Source organism: Mustela nigripes, chromosome 1 (assembly GCF_022355385.1).
Source record: "Mustela nigripes isolate SB6536 chromosome 1, MUSNIG.SB6536, whole genome shotgun sequence".
NCBI lineage: Eukaryota > Metazoa > Chordata > Mammalia > Carnivora > Mustelidae > Mustela > Mustela nigripes.
The window spans coordinates 36,217,446-36,239,467 of NC_081557.1; the positions used below are offsets into that span (position 1 = coordinate 36,217,446).

Below are 22,022 nucleotides of genomic sequence, written 5' to 3' on the forward strand. Positions count from 1 at the left end.
CAGCTCATTCAGGCCTCACATGTAGTAGCAGGCTTTGGGCACAGGAGGAGTAAATGCAAGCGAGTGACAGTTAGCCAAAGACTTGAACACACACTTTAGATGAGTAAAGGGAGAGGAACGGCATCACAGACAGAGGAGATATTGGGAGCAAAGGCCACCACAGGAAAGAGCAGCTCCAGAAAGAAAGAGCAGCTCCTGGAGTCCACAGATTCCTGACCTCAAGAGAGTGACTCTGACTGAGCCTGATTCCTCTTCTGCCCTTAGATTTCCCAGAGAAGAATGTCTGTGGTGTCCTGTCCTTGCAACTGCCCGCTGTCCTGCTTCCCTTATGTTTCAGATCTCTTCTGGTACCTTGTTAATTACAAAATATACCATCCCTTCCAAAGAGAATACATGTGTGTGTGTTGCAAATGTATGACATACAAAAAAATATCAAAACAAACACCTCTCTGTGTGTATGTATATGCCTAATATCCAGAAATTCTACTATTAGGAATAAAATAACATCAGAAAGCCCCCAGTATGCAGTTCTTGATCTCATACCTCTGTTGTTCCCTGGTGGATGGGCCACTACCCTGAATTTTGTGCTTATTATTCCCTGTTTTCTTTAGAGATTGATTGCATGTATATTGCTTTACAAAATTTTGAACTTGACATAAATGGTATCATACTGTATATAGCATTTTGCTTTATCCCCCAATCAGCATTATGTTTGGGAAACTCCTACCTGTTGGTGCCTGTGGCTAAAGTCCATTTATTTTCACTGCTGGGTGGTATTTCATTGTATAAACTGATTGTGATTCATTTATGTATTATCCTATCGATGGTCATTTGAGTCATTTCTCAGTTTTTGCTATAATATATAATAATATTCTGTATATGCTGTATAATATACAGTAAATATTCTTCTAAGTGTCTTCTGGTGCACAGATGCCAGATTCTCTAGGGGTCTCCATCGAGGAGTGGAATTACTAACTCACAGGGTTTGCGCATCTTTAATTTTATTAGTGTTGTCAATTTGTTCTGCAGAACAGCTGTAGCAATCTATATTCCCATCAGTAATGTATAAACTCACTTAACTCCATATTCTTGCCAACATTTGGTAATGTCAGATTCTACATTTTTGCCAGTTTGGTGGATATGCAGAATTTGTATTTTAATATGCATGTCTTCACTTTCTACATAGAAGCTCAGAGCCTTTTCATGCTTCCATTTTACTTTGATTAGGTTTGGCTTTTGATTTTGGTTTTTGCCATTTGGACTTTTTCTATGAATTGCCTGTTCATGTGTTTTGCCCATTTTTCTATTTGGGAGATTGTCACATTGGGCCAATTTCCTCGGCCTTTGGCTCTGACAATAATGATGTGCCACTCTGCCTGCTGTTAGCAAGATGCCACTAGCCCAAGTTGATCTCTGTGTGCATCACCCTCTCAGCAACTCCAACCAAGCCAGCTCATCAGTGAGAGGCCTGGTGGGACTATATCACTGGGCTCTAGGCTTCCCAGTGCCTGAACCCATTCCTGTAGCATCAGAACATGCACAGGCTCTGGAGTCACACCTACCTGGGACTGCATTCTGCTTTTGCATCTTACTAGCCGCACAATCTTTGTACTTACTTTGAGGCTTTATCTCTAAGTGGGGGTAAAAATACCCACCTCAGAGGATATTGGAAGTTAACAAAGATAATGCAGGTAAAATATCTGCCACATGGTGGTTCCATCATCCCATCTCTTCCACACTTGATGATTGTAGACATCTCCAGATCTGGGGCCCTGAGTCCTACTCACCTTTCTGTAGGGCCCCCCCCAAGACTGAGACCCCACTGGGAACCTCAGCCCTCTGGGTTGGGGCCCACAGGTTTTCCTACTTGTTTGAGCACCAACTCATGCAGCCCAGAACTAGAACTTTTAAAAGAGGAGTGACTCTTATTTCAATTCCTGACCAGCACCAATAAGATGAATAACTACAATCCCTCAGAGGAGAATAAAGAGAAAAGTAGGATAGTCTCTGCATCTCTTCATAGCTCATCAAACATTAGTTGTGCACCTACCTTATGACAGGCCCTGAACTAGGCACTGGTACAAAGATGAATCAGGACGAAACAAGAGATGGAGAAACAAAGACAGAGAGATGCACAGAGAAATAAAAGACAAAAGAGAGAGAAAAAAAATCACATGCTTAAAAAGGATTTGGGGACTTGTCTGGCAGCCTCCCAGTCCCTCTTTGACTTGGCCTCTCCACCTTGGTGCTCTCTCCTGCCTGGGACTCCATGATACCCCATTTGGGGGGCTCATCTCTTCCCTAGCTAACTACCACTATCGTTTGCTCCTTTAGTCTGCCCTCCTTTGCATGCACCTAAGGTAGCTTACCCCAGGTTCCCCCATTAGCCCCCTTTGTACCATCTCAGTCAAGAGTGCCCAAGCCAGTTGGCCTCAGTGACTCACTCTGATGATTCCCAAACCCAGCTCTCCAGCCCTGACCTTCTTCCCTGAGATCCACATCTACATTTCCAACCTGCCACTCAATCACTTTATGTTTAGCTCCCAAATTAATTTGCCTGGATATTCCATAGGCACCTCAAACCCAGTTCGCCTAAAGCTTGAGTGGTCATCTTCCCAGTCCCTGCCCCAACTCCCTTCTTAGATTCAGGTGAGATGTCACCTCCTCTGTGAATACATGCCTGCCTCCCACAGTGTGTCTCTGTCCTTCCAGCTGCCATACCACTCTGGTCTGATCACAACTAGCACACTTATTGTGTCAGGCTGTCCGCATAAGTTTATATGTCCACCCTGCACTAGAGGAGAGCTGCTCTGGGCAGCTCCTGTACTGAATCATCTCTGGTCCTCAGCACCCCGCTGAAGCCTGACCCATGGCAGTTAACACAGCAGGCTGAGTGGTGGGGGAGATGGAGCACTGTGGAAGCAAAGAGTTCATCGAGGCCATGAAACACATTAGTGCCAGGGCCGAAATTCCCATCCTGGTCTCCTCACTCTTTGCCCTGTGCCCCTCTGGACAGCCTTTGGGAAAGGCAATGAAGGGAGAAGCGAGTGAAAGGGTCAGGTCAATGGGGGCTGCTTAGCTTATTTCCTACACTGGCCCCAGGAGTGGCCCAGCGTGAGGCCAGCTTCCTCAAACACTGGTCCCATTTCTGGAAAGTCTCCATCCTCACATCACCACTTCCCATCCCTGGACATAAACTTAATGATGCCAGGAGAACAATCTAATCAAAGCACTTTCACATCTCTAAAGAAATTGCTGCTGGAAGCACTTATATGTAATTAGCTTTTACATGGAATGGGATGGGCCTGGGCCCAAGGCCAAGCTTTCCTCATGGGAGGGCATGCAAATGGTGATGAGGATGGTATGGCCTGGTCATCACCTGAGCAGCAGGGCTGATGCACCTGGAGTCTGGACAGAGAGGGAGCTGGTGGAACCCAAAATGCACAGTAAACATTACATCAGATTTATGAGCAAACTTCTCCTACTACTAATTATTAGAAAAGCATCACTGGTGGCATTAACACACATATCTAAAGGATACTGGCTAGTACGTAAAGACCCACAATATATACGGTGCTGGGTTGCTATCTTCCAGTTCCATTCTGCATGTTAGGGAAAGGCAGAAGGTTGCTGGGTTGTAACAGTTAAACAGAATCACACGAATGTGGTGGCAACTCAGCCACAGGGGAGGAAGAACACCTAAAGACCCCCGGATTTCCTCTTTCATCTGTCTGTCCACTCAGACACTTGAAGTCTGCAGGGGGTGGGGGAAGACAAGTGGGGACGACAAAGCAGTGGGAATTCTGTTCATGGGACCAGGCAGGACAGATCTGCTTGTCCAGGATATAGCCAGAGGGAAAAGTCAATCATAGCGAGGGAAGCAAATGTCATGCCCAAGGAAGCAAAGACAAGTGTGGGCCAAGGGACAGGGAGAAGCATTGGGTGGAATAAATGAATCCATCCATCAGAAGCAAGATCTGAATGCAGGGCATAAACCAGATCGGGGCAAGTTCCAACACAGAATCTGTGCACAATGTAAGGGGTTAAAGGCTCACTTTATAAAATGGGATATTTGTTTTAAGGAGTGCTGGTAGAGCCGACAGCTCTGTAGAAAGCTACAGAAAGTAAAACAGGCCTCCGGGAGGGTCATATTATCCTCTTCCAGGCTAACATGTCCCAGTCACCACTCAACTTCCTTTGCTACCAAATTCAAACAAGAATTTTTTTTATTAAAAGCTCAGTGTCAAAATGGATAAAACAAACATTAATATGTAATAGAGAAGGGGACAATGGATGAAGGGGATTATAACCACTTTGCTAAGGAAGTCATTGAGGTACAGAGAGATGACTTATTGCAGTAGAAGAAAACCAGAGATAGAATCACTTTACTTTACTGACAAATAAAAAATAATTTCCCTGTCAGGCAGATGATTTTCCTTAAAGTAGACTGTCAAACAGATGCTCTGAAGGCATTTGGAGGTAGAAGGAGAGGAGTTTGGGAGAAGATATCAAAAGACCAGCAAGAAAAAGTTCACTTCCCTTTGAGTTAGGGTTAGCAGGACTGTGCTGATGTAAAAACACCAAGTTTTCAGCAAAGCACTCCTGGGCACAGCTTGGGTGGGAATTGTACCAAAACTGCTTCTAGACCAGAGATTCTTAGCCTGGGTTTTCAGATGATTAGAATCATCTGGGAAAGTTTTTAAATTACTAATGCCTGGGATTCACCACCAGAAAATCTGATTTAATTGATCTGGGATAGAGTCTTGGTATCAATATTTTTAAAGACTCCTCAACTAATTCCAACGGGGATCTTAGGTTGAGCACCCCTGTCCCAGATGTACCTGTGGTATCATAGAAGCTGCCCAACCTTAGGAGAGAGAAAAGTGTGGCTTCACAATTCACCTGTGCTACTTGCTGACTTGGTGAAATGAGCAGGTTACTTACCTTCTCTGAACCTGTTATCTAATCCTTAAAGTGATAAAGATATCACAGTTAATAATGAAATAGTAAATAAAATTTTGAAGGAATTCCCCCCAAACCAGGAAAAAGACAGATATCCATTATCACCACTCTTATTTCACATTTTACAGTGGCCCTAGCCAATGAAATAAGATAAGAAAAAGAAATACAAAGATAAAATCACCAGAAAAGAAGAACTTTCATAATTTAAAGATCCCATGACTGTGTACACAATCTGAACACAATCCAAATCTGTATAAAATCCAAAAGAGTCTATATACCATTATATTCAAAATTGTATTTTCTATGTATCAGCAACAACTAGAAAGTAAGAATTTTAAGATAGGACTTAATAAGTATAAAACACCCCCAGAAATAAGTCTTAAAGAGATATGCAAGACGTTGACACTCATGCAAGATGTTGAAAACTCAAAACATATATAAGAGAAGTTAAGGCAGTCTCTATAAAGAGATTATACTACACTTATTGATTAGAAAAACCTATATTATCTAAGATGTCAATAATCCCAAAATTTATTTATAAATTTAAAGAAATCCCAATCAAAATTCTTGCAGGTATTTCTGTGGGAATTAACAAGTGGATTCTAAAATGTACAGAAAAAGGCAAATAACTTAGAATTACCAAGATAATCTTAAAGAACAAAGTTAGAGGATTTATACTACTAAATGCTAAAATTTGTTATAGACTACAGGGACTCAGACAGTGTCATCTTGGCACAAGGATAAACGAAAGACTAATGGAACAGGAAAAAGAAAAAAACTCCAGAAACAGACTCACTTTACTAACAACAAAACCACCTCTTTAATTAAATGGTGAAAGATAGTCTTTTTGGCAAATGGTGCTAGAACAACTGGATATCACTTGGAAAACACTGAACTTCAAACACCACTAAAAAAATTAATTTGAAATAGATCAGAGACCTAAATGTAGAGTGTAGCACAATAAAGCTTCTAGAAGAAAATATAGGATACCTTCATGATTAGGGGGTAAACAAACACTTTTTTTTTTAGGGGTTTTTATACTTTTTAAAAATGAACATATAATGTATTTTTTGTTTCAGGGATATAGGTCTGTGGTTCATCAGTCTTACACAATACACAGCACTCACCGTAGCATGTACCCTCCCCAATGTCCATCACCCAGCCACCCCAGCCCTCCCACACCCCTCCACTCCAGCAACCCTCAGTTTGTTTCCTGAGATTAAGAGTCTCTTATGATTTAAATAAGCACTTCTTCAATGGACACAAAAAACACCAACTATGAAAGAATAGATCAATAAACTGGACTTTCTCTAAGTTAAGCCTTTCTATTCATCAGAAGACACCATTAAGAGAATGGAAGAGCAGACCACGGGCTGAGAATGTATATTCTCAAGATATATACCTGACAAAAGTTTCATACGTAGAATATGTTTTTCCAAGTTTATAATTCAGTAACAAAAAGACAAAGAAGTCTTTTAAAAAAAAAAAAAAAAACGGACCAAAGTATAAGACATTTCAATAAGGATGTGGGAAAATGCTCAAAATCATTGCTCATCAGGAGAATGACAATGAAACCCACCCTACGAGGCCACTCTGCACCTTGAGCAGATGACACTGGGGGCACTGCCTATCCAGCTATGGCTAAGTGGCAAAGTGCTTCCTACCTCTGAAGCAGCCCAGAGGAGAATGAAACTCCCCTGCATGTTGTTCCTTGTCCATGGGCATGTCCAACCATCTTCCCTGCCTCTTCCTCTTTCTCATCCCCCCTCCCTCTCCCACAGGCTGGTCACCTGCTGGCCAGGGCGGGACGGTGGTTCTGGCTCTGGACAGTGGTTCTGGCTCTGTGCTGTGAGAGGGGGCTTACTCTCCCGCTCTCACAGCACAGAGCCAGAACTTACTCTCCCCGAGTGGGTCCTCCCTAGTCAGGTTTGCCCCACACCGACACCTTCTACCACCCCCTCAGCCTCTTTAGCTTCTCCCCTTCCTGCCCCAGCAACTGCCTTTCCCCAGCTCACCTCCAGACTTCAGAAGCCAAAGGGGAACGCAGCGTGGGAGGTGCAGGCTCCTCTACACCTTGTCCAGGACCTCCAGGCACCCCTGCGTCCCCGTGGCTCAGCTTCCTGCCTCCCCAGCACTGGCATTGTGTTTACATCGGACTTATTTATTTTCTGCTCTCACCAGATTGCTTGGGGGACAGGCGGGAAATGCACTTCTCCGAGTCTGCACCTCCTCAGCCCACCACCCACCTGCACAGAAGCGCAGGCCTCCATCTGTGAACTCCCAGGGGGGACAGGCGCCCAGGCAACTCCTCAAGGAACGAGGGATGTCGCCCCCTCACCACATACCCAACCCTGGAGAAGAGGCCCGAGAATTCCCAGCCCGGCCTGCTCACCGCTTCGGACATTTGTTCATCACATTTGTCTTCCAAAATTATTTCATATGTCACACGGTCCCCAGGGAACACACGCCTCCCTCCGCCAAATGAGAAAACGGAGTTTCGTGGGGACTAGAAAACTTGCTTGTGGGTCTTCAGCAAACCTGCGACAAAGGACAGTCTGGCCCGGGTTCTCCCCATGAACCCCTAAGCTGGGGACAAGGTTTGTTTGGGGACCCGAGAATGTGGGCTCGGGACCAGAGGAGTGAAAGCAAGGGGAGGGCAAGCTGGAACAAATTACTAGGGATGGATGGTATAAAAGGGGGCTCAGGGAAAATCCCACAGGCAGATTTTGGGGCATTCTGTGCTTACTGAAGGGATGCTTCATTATCTGCACTCCCCACGCCCACCCCACCCCTGGGCCTGAAACAGTTCACAGAGGCCAGGCTGCAGCCCAGTGAGCTCCCATGACCTGCCTTCTGGCCTCAGGCCTGCTGCTCACAGTAGGAGTGGGGGTGTGGGGGGTGTGCACATCGCCTCCCTTCTCTGGGCCTCTACCCTCTCCTCTGCAATGGGGAAGAATGCACTAGAACTCTTCCAACAATATTTATCCAGCCATGTGGCAAGCATTGCTCACCTGGGTGTGCAAGCCACTTCCCTGATGGGCTACGCGGTAGACGATATGGTGTCTATTGGTAGGAAGCCGAGGCAGAGCTCCGAGGCCAGGCAGCGTGGGACACGCTCCAGGAGCAGCCGCGAGTACAGTGTGAGTGCCAGGAGGGAAGAGAGCAGTCAGGAAGGCTGACCAGAGAAGGACACCAGAGCCCTTTCAGCAAGGGCATGTGAGACGCCTTCCCAGGCCTCCCCAGCCGAGGCAGGTGCACCAAAGCAAGGAAGGCCTGAAGACGTTCAGTGGAGGACTCTGGCAGGAAAGGGGGAAAAAACCTCACATGTATGGCACATGCACTCATTTCATCCTCACAGCCTGCAAGGTAGGGACTGTCACTCCTCTTTACAAGAATATGAAGGGACCAGGACTTAGACGACTACCAGGTCAACACTTCTTACGTGCTGAAACCGGGCATGGAACCCAGACTTGCGCCCCAAAGGGGGAATGTGCCAGAAGCAGTCTGCTCACAGGCACCTCTGTGTCAGGCCAAGCGGTGTGGGGTCCAGTGAGAACTGGGGGGCTCAGGAAGGTTTCTGGGAGTCGGACACATGTTAGATTACAAATTGTATCCGCATCCTTCTTCTGGAGGAAGCTGGATTGGTAGGAAGAAGCTCCTGTTGCCTTGAATTTTCAAATCTCCCTCCTTCCTTCCCACACACGTGACATACACAGGACACACTCTTCTGGATGGGTGGTTCCAACCCTGAGCCCACTGGCCCAGACAGCTCCAGAGGACAGCCTCAGGCGCTGAGACAGGCCTGCCGCTGCCGCTCTTATCCACCAGGGGGCGCTGCCGCACAACGCACGGGAACCTACGGCAGCCCCGACTGAGCTCCGCTGCTGCACTTGTTCCCGCTGCCAGGGGGCTCCCTGCCTTGTCCAAACTCAGGCTGTGCCTTGTGCGTGGGCTGCAGCCCCCCAAGCCAGCAGGGCCTTCCTTCAGTCTGAACAATACTGGCCTGTCATCTCAGCGCGAACTCTTGGCGGGGGTGGGGGAGGTGGATTGGGGGGAGGGAGGGCTTGCAGGGGGGTGGGACAGTGCCTAATTTTGTTCTTGCCTCTTCACATCCTGCCCTCCTTCAAGCCCCCTTACCCCCTACTCTCAAGGCAGAGGGAGAAGCTTGGGAGACTTGGAACTCAGGAAAGGAAATGAACCACACTCCCTCTAGGCAGCCCCCTTACAGTCCCCACCCCTGTCCACCTGCCAGTCAGCACAGACAGCTGACCTCGAACCCTGGGGTTCTCTGCACTGTTCCAGCCCATTTCCAAGGCAGGAGAAGGCCTGCACCTGGGGGCTGGAGGGGAGGGGGAAGCTCATAAGCCTCGGAGGGTTGAGCCCTGGGATGGAGAGGTATCTGGGATCTCCACCCAGAGACATTATCTCTCTCTCTCTCTCCCTCTCCCTCTAACAGCTACTCCTGGCTAAAGAAGGGGCTGCAAGTTAAATTAAGCAGATTTCCTGCCCCACTCTCCCCATCAAACCTCACTGACAAACTAGAACTGACTATATCAAGATAGAATAGCTTCCTTGCCCTGGGGTCTGCACACCACATCCTTTTTAGCTAGCGACGTATGCAAAGAAGACTGTAGCAAATAGAATCTACAGCTGGGGGCGAAAACAATGGGGTCCCCAACCCAGGCTCTGCCTCCCTCACTGTGTCGGATGCCTTCCAGCCTCAACTCTGCCCTCTGTAAAATGGGTGGGACCATCTCTCTCTGCCTTCCTTACAATGTGATTGTGAGAATCAAATGAGAAAAAGAAAGTAAAAACCGGATTTTTCTGTGTGTGAATATTATCTATTGATGATCATCTGCAACTCTGCAGGGAAGAAGCAGGGAGAGAAAGTCCTGTGAAATGGCAGCTGAAGTGGCAGATCGTGCCCTAGTGGCGCCCTTACACCCTGCCCCCTCCTGCCAAGTGTCTCTGGGATTTAAATAGCTGGATTCAGCCGCCCCCGCCCCCCCGCCTCCAGCCTAGCCCTTCAGATGTCAGGGCATCTCAATCCCAAGAAGTGGGCCCAGGAGACAGGGGAGAGGTGGCAGAACTGTGTGGAGGGAGGCAGCAGGTTTCCCAACCCTTGCCACTGTCAATTTTCTTCTTGGACTTGACATTGAACCCTCATTCCCTGCCCCCTGCTCATCTTTAATTTCCTTCCATCTTTAATTTCTCCATCGATTTTCATTAAACTCTCCCTTTGGCTCCAGCACAGGGTGAACTCCTTATTTGAAAAAATAAAACAAGAGGGAGGGGGTGGGAATAAAAGGAAGCTCTTTTGAAAGCAAGATGGTGTCTGGTCGCAAGGCTGGAAGAGGTACTTTGTAGAACTGTCTCTGAGGTTGTCTGAGGCTGTCTTAGCATTGGGCTTTGGGTGCCCCCCATGTCCCCACTTATGGCCCTAGACCCATCGGTTCGTGCCCGTCAGATCCCCCCCCCCCCGCCCGGACCCCCCCCCCCGTCCCCCCCCACCCCCCCCCCCCCCCCGCAACTCCATCCTGGCCCCTGGCCCTGTCCAAACCGGGCTCCTGCACCAGCAGTGCCCTGACTGTGCCTCTCACCACGCAGAACATCTGGGACTCTGCCAGGACTGTTGTAAAAATCCCAGGACTCAGCCTCTTTAGGGTTATGCAGGGCTTCCCCAGATCCACCTGAAATAGTGGAGACAAATGGGCAAGAAGGAGGGAGTGGAAGCCAACCCAGGCGGAGTGCTCCCTCCTCGCAGGCACCACTTGGCGAGCCCCGCCCACTATCCCACCACCTCATCGTGGCCCCTCCACCAAGGAAGAGTTGTCCCCGTGTTATAAAGAGGAAACCATGGTTCAGAGAGGAATGACTTGTCCCCTAGCCTTCTGTCAGCCTATCTAAACCCTACAGCTCTCCCCAGGAAGGCTGCCATGACCAGGCCAGGCAGGCTGGGTCATCTGGCCATCCAGACGGAGTTGGGTCTGTCTGCTCTCATTGGACCGTGTGGCTCTGGGGCCCTCACTCCCTCCTGCTTGTTTTCTTCCTCCAGTCTTCTCCAAGGTAGGATCCAGAGAACACTGTCTTTTTTTTTAGGCTCCCCCAGTTCATTGAACATAGAGCTCCTGAAAGAATTAGAGCTCCACCACCCACTAGCCAGCTGTGGAGAACCTCTGCCTTTGCCGAGGCCTCTTGCCCTTGGCCTGCCTGGGAGCTCCTCCTTGACCCTCTGAGCCAAGCTCCACTGCCTCCCTACTCCCGCCTGCACCAGCACCGAAAGCAGAGGTGGTGCCACTGGCCTGTGGCCTCTGATGGCCATGGGACAGCCGCTTTCCACTGTCTGAATTTCTTGGCTTTGCCCCAGCCAACCCCAGGGGGAGACAGAGAACATAGCTGTTTGTCCCTCCTCTCCAGAGCCCAGCACAGAGTCTGGGGAGCGAGGGGCGACTGTCTGCCAAGACACAAGAGACGTAGGACAGACTTCCTGAAACTCACTGGTTTAGGGGAAACACAATGTAGGAGAGGCTGTGGCCAGGATGAACCAGGCCTCCGAAAAGAAAGAATAGATTCTTAAAAGACCTTCCAGACACCTTTGGAGAGGCCTGCACTGTGCTTTGACGTGTTGCCCCACCAACCCTCTTCAGGGAGTGTCCAAGTCTTCCCGCTGCCCAAGCTAACATGCGCAGCCTGGCTCCCAGGAAGCCGTTCCTCTGCAATCCCCACCTCAGAGCCAGCCTTGGTTCTAAAGCTCTCCAGTTCCAAGCAGTTTCCTCATCTGTAAAATGGAAAGGATTCGAGGACTCGTGCCCCAGCCCCACCCAGCTTCTCCATACTGAGCCCTGAGCAGCATGGGCACCCTGTCAGCCTCCTCCTCCCGCCAGGTCAGCACTCCCCCGGTCCACCCGACGGTAATCTTCCCCAGGCCACTGATGGTCAAATCCTGGTGACTGTCTCGCTAAATGCCATCATAACAGCTACCCTTTCTTGGGTACCCTCATGCGAACAGCACCACGTTCCTGTGCATCTAGTCTCCTCTGACGGTCCTCGGGGCTAGATCTCCTCATGCCTATTTAACTGAGGACGCGGCCCCTCTGGGAAGGTAAGCCAAGTCCTCAGGGAAAGGTGCCCAAACTTGTCGTGGAGAACCCTGTGCTCCCCAACCAGGAAAGTCTGACCATCAGAGGCCATGGCTTCCCCACTGTGCTGGGCGGCTTCTCAGCAGATTACCAGGAGGGAAGGGTGCAGACCACGGTTGCTGCGTGATGGACTGAGCAGGTGAATGGATGAGTGAGCGGACGGCTGGATGACAGAAAAGCAAGGAGGACGCCGGTGCTGAAGTGACTTCCCAGAGTGGATGAGCGGATCCACGCCTGAATCGAGGACCACGTGAGTGCCCCCCACCCGACAGAGCCCAGGCATCCCACGGCAGTCTGTCTGGTGTCCTGGCTAGACCCGCGCCGCTGTCACTAGGGTCTTTGAGTGATTTAACAGACCTTTCTGGGGTTGGAGGAACGTGGGGGAGCAGCATGACAAAGATGAATTTCACCAAATCCAGCATATTTCTCACTGCCAATTAGTCAAGGGCTCCTCAGTGAGAAGCCCAGGCCAGCAAATCAGCCGAGGCTGGGACTTTGACATTCTGTGACTAGTGCATGAATTGGGCCTTGTGACTGTGCGGCGGGCAAGACCCCCTGGACATCACATTCCCTATCCTGTCTTCACCTCCCCAGTCCTGCTGCGGTTTCTATAATCCAGCCTGTCTCTGGGCTTCTCCACCTTGCGCTCTAAACACTAACAATGGCCAACCTCACTAGAGCCTCTGAGGCCAGCTCTCAGCAGCCCAGACCACACAGTTGGGACAGGTGTGGGCACGACCTGAGGAAGAGGGCATGGCAGGGGTGGGAGAGACCCCGAGCTCTTCCTGGGTCTAGAATTTTTCTCGATTTTGGAAGCAGCGCACTGTGAGGCCTCACAATGTCAGATATGAGTCCTGGGTCCACATGAGGGTTCACAGCTCAGGCTGGCTCTGGCTTGGTAGAGCTTGACTACATGTCTCCTGGACCACCCGTTAGCTGTGTGCCCTTGAGCAAGGTGCTTCACTTCCCTGAGCCTTCCATCCTCCTGTAAACAAAGAGGATAATCACAGTATCATCGGGGTGGTAACGATTATACAAGACACAGTGAAAGGAAGGGCTTAGCAAAATGCTTGCCCAAAGCAAGTATTCGCTGTTAACTGTCCTGTTCATCATTGTCACAATGATCTGATTACCTGTTAGAACTGGGGTCAGAACATATTTTCTGCCGAGGGCCAGATAGGAAATATTTTTGGCTCTGTGGGCCTTATGGTCTCATACAATTACTCAACTCACTGCTGGAGCATAAAGGTAGACTGTCAACACCTAAATGAAGAGGCATGCCAGTTCCACGACAACTTTCTGGGTCAAAAATTTGAATTAGAATTTCGCAGAATTTTCACAGGCTACAAAATGTTATTCTTCCTATTTTTTTTTTTTAACTATTTAAAAAGGGGGTGGGGGGTAATTTCTCCACTCACGGGCTATACCAAAAGAGGCAGCAGGCTGAATTTGACAGGTCTTGGCTTGCCACCCCCTGCACTTGAATGGAATCTCCATGAGGATGAGGGATTTGGCTGTTTTGTTTACTAAGCTCCCGGTACCTGAAACAGTACCTGGCAAAGAGCAGTCAAAAAATATTTGCTGAATGAATGAAATAATACATGCTGTGTAATTCTGGGTGACAAGTCATTTAATCTCTCTAAGCCTTGGTTTCTTCATCTGTGTAATGGGGATGTTTGCACACTCAGGCAAGCATCAGATCTAAGTAGAAATCCCTGGGAACCGCTAGGCAAAGCACCACGGCTGTAGCATGTAGTTGCTATTCTGACCACCAGGGGGCTCTTCTCTGGCTGTTTTCCCTCCTGCTCAGCGCCGGGCATAGAGGTGTTTCTGGACTCTTTGTGTATGGAAAGTAATCTGCCCTGGATGAGGGGAATGCCCAGTTAGGACTACCTTCTCCTGGGCCATCTGGGGCCAGGGAAGGTTGGCATATTGGCCAGGAGCAGCAAGGAGACCGTGGGTTTAGCTGCAGGGACTCTTTTGGCACTCTGAGAGAATCTGTAAAACCAGCAAGGCGGTCAGGAAGCCTAGACGTCAGACTCAGGCTGATGGGGTCCAAATTCTGGCTCTAGAATGTTCTTTGTGATTTTAGGCAAGTCGCCGAGACTGCCTGAGACTCAGTTTCCTGTCTTTAAGATGGAGACGTAAAGGGTGTTCACCTCGGGGCACCTCGGTGGTTCAGTGTTTAAGCCTCTGCCTTGGGCTTGGGTCATGGTCTTGGGGTTCTGGGATCGAGCTCCACATCGGACTCTCTGCTCAGCAGGGAGCCTGCTTCCCCCTCTCTCTCTGCCTGCCTCTCTGCCTGCTTGTGATCTCTCTCTTTCTCTTTCTGTCAAATAAATAAAATCTTCAAAAAAAAAAAAAAAAAAGAGGGTTCACCTCACAGGGTTCTAGTGAGTTAAAAAGGGATGTGTGTTAGGGCTAGGTCAACACAGGCCCTGGGCGGACCATCTGGCCTGGTAAAGGTGCCTTCATGTCTTCTGGCTTTGGAGCAGCAGCAGGAAGGTGGAAGTAAAAATCGCCTCCAGACTCCCTAGCTACACAGGTTTTCAGCTCTAAACAAAAAAGCTCTGCTGTTTTTCTTCCCTGGATTAGAAATTTCCTGCTGCTTTGCAAATCTCCGAAGCCAAGAAATCCACTGCTTTTGGAGAACTGGTGATTCCAGTCCCTTCTATTTTTTCATGTTCTTCCCACTAACCAGCATGAAAGAAAATGAAAAACAAAACCAGTTTGGCTGTGTTTCCACTGTCCCAGGAAGAGGATTTTATGGGAGAAGGGAGAAGATTATTCAGCGCATAGAGCTGGAGACGTCCAATGCATTTGCCTCAGGGAGTCCATCTGTCCATCAAGTTTGTCCCTCCCCCTCCCCCATTCTGCTCTCCGTGTAAGCACACACATACAAAGGCCTCCACCCCCGCAGGAAGGGGAGGCTCTGCCCAGAGGACTGGTACTAGCTCTTCCACCATCTTGCTTTGTGACCTCACACAAATTACTTCCCCATGTCGACCCACAGCCTTCTCCTCTGTAAAATGAGCAGAATCCCTTACCATTCTCCAACCCTGGCCAAAAGTGTCTCTCAGCCCATGATCCCTGTCCCGTGGAAAGAGGTAGGCAGGACATGAGATAACCATCTGACTAGGAGTCCAGACCAAAGTGAAGAAGCTGGTAGGGTGTGGGTTTTCTGGAGCCAGCACCAGACTGGGGGACATGGGTACAGAGGGAGGGGAACATTTAGTTTGCCCCATCCCCATACAGACCAGACTCAAGGCACCTACCCCCTCATCCTGAGAGTACCACAACTGTCGCCAGGCTATTCCTAGCCTTTGTGCCTCTCTTCCATAAAAGTGTTCAACATCTTTCCTTGAAACTTGGTTGAGACATTTCCAAATGTCAGCCCCAGCCTCCCTAACCCTCCTGGTTAAAGTCCCTGACGGCCACTCAGGTCTGGGTAGCTGAAGAGCAAACTTACCCTTACAACCTGGGGGGGGGGGGGGGGTATGATCGATGGAATTAGTGACACTGCCTTGGGGTGTCTGGGCCTGAGGCACCTGGGTCTACCATATCACTCACTTCCCTCTGGCCCCGCCCAGCCCATGCCATATGGACCCAACATACGCTTGGACTTCGGCTCCATTTCCCTGACCCAATCCCTCTGTCTTGGCGGAGCCCCGCCTGCTTTGCCCCGGCCAAGGCACATCCTTCTTTTGCCCACTCAGTTCCCCAGGGAGTGGGGTCCTCCACCTTCCACTTGGGTCCTGCCATGTGGGAAGAATCAAAAGCCCTAACCTTGGACACCACTCTGCACCCTATCTGTCTACCTCCTGCTCTGTTCTGCCCACTGGACTGTTGGCCACTCCACCCAGAACGTGCTGAGTGCCCCTATGAGCCCTGCCCTACCTGGCCAGACTCCTCAATCCCTGTCCTCTTCATTATCCCCCACAGTCAAGATCCCAGCAACCCCTTCAGAGGGATGCCTGGGGAAAGAGGTTCTCAGGGAAGAGGCCCGGGGGGGCCACCAGGTCGATCGGGCCCCACCCGCTGCCCCCCTGATTCAGGGACCTCACCCCCCACCCCAGCCAGGTAGCTGCTCTCTCACCTTCTCCAGCTGGTGGACACCCTCTTCCACGCAGCAAATGGAGGCCAGCGTGCGCAACGCCTGGGGGTATAAGCACCGGAAGCTGTCCTGGCGGCAGACCTTGAAGAGGGCTACAACCCCACCCTCCTGCCAAGAAAAGAGAAAATGTCACATGACCTCCCTGGGTCCCCCGTCCTGGGGCTAATGTGAGAATAACTGGCATCCCTCACCCAGCTGTGATGTTTTTTTTTTTTTTTTCAGGTTTGGAAAGCAGCTGAATATGTCCCCCCCAAATACATTACTGGGGCATAAAGATTATTTTGAACTAAAGGTAATTGGAAAGAAAGAGATACCAGAGATCTCTGCCCTCCTCCTGTTTGCCTAAAAGGAGGATGCACATGTACAGAGCTATCCCCTTCCCCTTTCTACTGCGAAGGAAAAAAGTTAATCATCAGAGAAAACGTCAGAACCTTCTAGCACGGAGATGGCCCCAGGGGAATCTTCACAACAAATCTGACTAACCATCCTTCATCCATTATTAGTTTTCTGTAGCTTTGCCTTATCACGATCTGCCAGCCCTAGAGATTCAAAGTTCTTCTCAGGCTTCCTGTTCCTTGTTTTGTTATTTCTCTAAAATTGTTCTTTGCTATATAAGTACAAGTTCTAACCAACCCTCTGACTCACTCGTCTCTGAGAGCTCCCTGTGTCATCCTGATGTACTGATGTACGTACTAAGAAAGTTTGGTTTGTTATTCTCTTGTTAATCTATCTTTTGTCAGCTCAATTTTCAGGACACCAGCCAGAGAACTAAGAAGGTGGTAGAAAGAAAAGAGCGTTTCCTCTCCTATGGTTCCTAAACACACACACACACACACACACACACTCTCTCTCTCTCTCTCTTCCATGCTCACACACATGCTGCAAAGAAATGCTCCTTCCACAAGGAACATCGCTCTAATAGTCCAAACTGGAGGAGGGACTCCCCAGATGCTTCTGGGGCTAGGGTCGTAGGGTCTAGGCCAGACATATTTGAGAGGGCCAGATTCAACGCCATTCAACACCGCTTCCACTCAGTGCCTGCCTCAGAACAAGCCTGGAGCCCTCAGAAAGAGATTCTAGAAGAAGCAAATCTGAGGCAGGTGGAGGAAACTGAAGCCTAGGAGGCCAGTGCGGGTTCCCCCTCCTCCAGCAACCACCATCATTCCTCAAATCCTCCCAACCATGGCAGGCATACAAAAAAGGAGTCTTATTTATATCAATACTGGAATTTATTCTCATTTTGGGAGGGAAAAAATGCCAAGTCCAGATGGGTGAAATAATTCACCCAAATCTACACATCCTTGTTTTCCCTTCTTCACCCTGGTTTGTAAAAGGAAAAAAAAAAAGAAAGAAAGAAAAGAAAAGAAAAAGAAACCTTCAGGAGCAATCACCCTAGCTGAGAGTGGACGTAGACTTCTTTTGTGATAGCTGGTCATGGAAACACGTTTTACTTGTGGAGACTTCACAGCAGTCTGGGAGGACTTCTGAGAATAAGCCTCGGGTGAGGCACACGTCCTAGGTGGTCATAGTTACCCTATTAAAAAATCACTGGAGCTTCCCCTCAGCCCAGGCTCTCCGACCAAAGTGAGGGAGCCAACAGATCACAAAGCAGATCCACCAGAGTGCCCAGCAAACCAGTGGTAACACCACCATGAATGTCCAGAGCAGGAGACTCTGGACACCCCCAACTGGCTCTGCCCTCTTTCCTCCCTCTGCCCTCCCCTGATGGCTACAAGGGTGCGTGGGAATGGCGGCAATCAGGAATGCGTGAAGACTGACAGGAACTCGGTCTGGCAGGGCACCTGACTTTAACCTTACTCCTCCTGGCTCTAACTAAACCTGTTGCACTCTGCTCCCCAAACTGGAAAACAAGACAAAACAACAACAACAAAAAAATGCTGCAGGAAGAAGAAGGTTGAGCTCGGCAAAAATACCATTCCCTGTCAGATCTTTGTGAACTCTTTCAAGAAACAATATACCTAGCAACAGGCACCGTTTCGTGTTCTGGGGATGCAGCTGTGACTGACGGCACAGATAATGAGCGAGGAACTGGAAGGAGAAGCAGCCAAGACCATGACAACCCGGCACAGAATTGTTGCAACAAGTCCCGAATCTTCCCAACCCAGCATCCCACAAAACTCAGCCTAGCAGCCCTTTCATTCTCAGAGTTCTGCTGCCTGTCACTGCAGGAACCCAGATGAGTTCGTCATTTCCAACATTTTATCATCAGCTGAGAGCGGTCCTTAAATTTCATCTTCCCACTCCCTTTTGGGGTAGTTCATCTGATGGGGAAACAGCTTATTATATAGACCTGATGAATGCATTCATGCAGCCAGAAACTATTAATGGTGTATTATAAGCCAGACGCTGTGCTGAGCACTGAGCAACACTGTCTCAGACCCGGTCCATATTGAACTCTTGGTCCGACAACCTGTGAGTCATGGGATGACAGCTAATCTTTAAAGCGGGAAGAAATCCAGGTAGGAGTGCGATGAAATGAGGGTGTGCGGGGTTAGAGGAACACAGAGAAGGAGCTCCTAACGTCATCTGAGAGAGGACTGTGGAAAGGTCAAACAGAAGTACTCTGATTGTAAATGCACGGCACGACTCTGATAAAGATAGACTAGTGCGTGACAAGGCGCTCCCTCTCTGACTTGTCACTCCACAATCCTTTATCCCTGTCTTCCTGCTTTCTCATGGTCTCTGAGACAGCTGAAGAGGGCTGCACATAAAGGTCTTATTCAGAGAGTCACTGAAGGAAAATCAAATTGCTTTTTAAAGGGAGAAGAAAAGGAACAGGAGCTCTATGGTCTCCCGAGCCAGCCTGGCTGGTTATTAAGGACCTCCCTCCACATACAAGTATTTATATACCTATAGATGCTTATATATGTAGGTACATCTATATGTGTTTATATATATTTTTATATATATATTTTTTATATGTATATATATTTTTATATGTGTATGCTCATTTTTAAGCATATGTAGCATAAATATTATTCCTACGTACAATGATAGAAATGATGGATAATGATAGATGCATAGATACATAAGTACATGGATATGCCAGGTAGATCAATAAGTGGGTAGGTATTTACGTCTGGAGCATACAACAAAGAAATGATACCAAAGAATGCCAGACTGAATGCCGGGATCAATATGGCAGGCTTCCTTTGGCTCAGGAGACAGTGAAGCCAGCATATTTATATATTTAAGCCTCTGTATCCATCTGCATTGGATTCTCAATACATTGTTTCCCAAGCCTGTGAAAAATAGCTCTCTTTGCATTTTTAGCTACTGCAAAAGCTAAAGGGAAGAAATCCTAAACCCGAATTGCAGGGATTCTGGTTCAAACCTTGGCTTTGCTGCTGGTTAACTTTGACTAAAAATGGGGTCATGGTAGCTACACAGCCAAGCTGTCGGGGGAACAACTGAGTTACTGTATGTGAAAGGGCCCAGCTCCCAGGTCTGGATAGCCAGGGGAGGGTCAGCCTGTGGAAAGCTTCCTGGTTGGAAGAGGGTCTCAATTCCTCATGAAAGGCATCCCAAGAGTTGGGGTATGTGGAAGGGAGAGAAGGAGGGAGGCTGCCGAGAAAGTGAGATGGACTAGTTGTGTGGACACCCCTGGAGACCCCTCCCCGACCCAAGAGCAGCACTCAGCTTAGAGCAGAGCCGGGAATCGCCTGTGCCGGTGGAATGGCACTGTTGGCTGGAGCTTGTTTAATTTTGTAGAAAGCGCTGGGCTCAAAGCCAAAGTGTATCATGGTAGGTATTATTCAGACAGGCTTAGGATCAACTGTCAGAAAGCTAAGGAGGCCACTTGTGGGGTGTAGGCTAGTCGGGGGCGGGGGGGTAGTAATAGAGGAGCAGGAGAGGGGGTGATTTTGACAAAGCACACGGGAGTTTGCTCAGCTCTGCCCTCAGGAAGGGGTGGGGCTGACCATGACCGTCACAGGGAAGACTAGGTTTGTTCTTGGCCTTCAACGGAACTCAAGGGGCTGAGAGGACAGACCTCAGATAGGCTGCTCCAATCATCTTCTGGAGGCAGCTCAGATGGGTGAAGTGTCCAAAAGGCAGACCATGCTGGGCCCCAAGAAGGTGGGTGAGGAAGGTCACTGAGAGCAGCCATCCCACATTTGTCACAGCGTTGGGCACACTCAATGAGCATTGATAGTGAGGCTTCCATGCAGAGGCGCTGTAAGCGGTACGAGGGACTCCCAGCTCCTGCGTCACTGTCAGGATTGAGAACCCAAGAACAGTGACTCCACTGGATGAACCAGTGTCACCATCTTCCAGGCCAGAAAGACAGGAGTCGTCACTGAATCTTCTCTTCCCTTCAGCCTTCTGTCTGCTCTCTCCCAAGGGTTGGAGACATAAGAAGCAGAGATTAAGATTCTGGAGTCAGTAGGTCTGGTTAAAATACCAGCTTTGCCCTGAAAGCACATGACCTCGGACATGTTGTTTACCTTTTCTCTGAGCCTCTATTCCCTCATCTTAAAAATGGGAATTATAACACGTCAGAAGGCCATTGGGAGGATCAGTGAAGTCGTAAATGAAAAGCTTAGTGCGGTGCTTGGTGAAAATAAAGGAGGCAGCAAATGATGAAGGTTGTAGAAGGGGGGAGAAGGGCAGAAGGAGGAAGAGGAGGAGAAGAAGGAGAAAGAGGAGAAAGGACTGCTAAGAGGCAGCTCAGAATAGTAAGTAAGATCATAGCCTTTGTTGCCAAGCAGGCAGTATCAAATTCCAGCTCACCCACTTACTAGCTGTGTGACACCTAAAGCTCCCTAGTGATTCCAATACTCATCAGGGTTGAGAACTTCTGAGTCACTCTTTGGCCCAAGAGTCTAAAGGGTCAGGATAGAACAAGAAGTCACCACTGTGGGCTTGAGGATCATGAGCTCTGATTTAAAGAGACTTGGGTTCCAATTCTGACTCCACTCTTTATCAGTTGAGTAAGACCCTTAAACTATGTCCTCAATCATAGATGAGTAAAACATGATACCTACTTCCTAGGATGGTTTTAGGATTTAAAGGAAATAATGTCTGTAAGGCATTAAGCATGCTGGACAGCGACACTCAAATGTCAGCTACTGCTGTTCTGTACAATTTACTTCTCCCCTATGCAGAGTCGACAAGCATTTACTCTCCTCTTCCAGATTTCTTTAAGGACTTAGATGGGTGATTCTGAGAATGGAATTACCTGTAGGGTAAATTGGAATTTACCTTGGAATTACCTGTAGGGACTGTTAAAATGCAGAGTCTCAGGTCTTACCCCAGGACCTCAGTAAATTTAGGTGGGGCAAAAAATTATCTGTGGTTTCCAAAAACCCCCTGAGGGATGGTGACAGAGCCAAGACAGGGAACCACTGAGCTACAGTGTCTTCCTGGGGCTGCCACGTGAAGTCGACTGAAAGACATAACTTGCTTCCAATTAGATCAGTGCTTCTATCTCCATGGCAATGTCATTTCTCAAGTTTAAAAAAAATAGTAAAAATGAAATAGAGTCCTAGGGTTATCAATTGTCTGTATTTGCCCAAAGTGTTTGGACTCCAAGTTTAGGGGAAAATTAACCACGAAGCTAGCAAAATAAAACTTCCACCATGGGGTGCCTGGGTAGCTCAGTTGGTTAAACATCAGATTATTGATTTTGGCTCTGGCCATGATCTTAGGGTCCTGGAGTCAAGCCCCACACTGGGCTCCCCACTCAGTGAGGAGTCTGCTCAGGAATCTCTCTTCCCCTCTGCCCCTCCCCACCATGCTCTCTCTCTCAATAAAACAAATAAATAAATAAATCTTTAAAGAGAACC

The 22,022-nt window shown here is 48.7% G+C and overlaps 1 protein-coding gene across 1 annotated transcript in view; it reads right to left on the minus strand.

The window, feature by feature from the left end:
• The window catches only part of INSC (INSC spindle orientation adaptor protein), an 87,993-nt gene that overhangs the window by 26,637 nt on the left and 39,334 nt on the right, over positions 1–22,022 (minus strand). Inside the window, exon 6 of the mRNA XM_059388811.1 lies at positions 16,198–16,323. Coding sequence (XP_059244794.1) covers positions 16,198–16,323 — 126 coding nt within the window. The remainder of the gene's footprint in view (positions 1–16,197; positions 16,324–22,022) is intronic.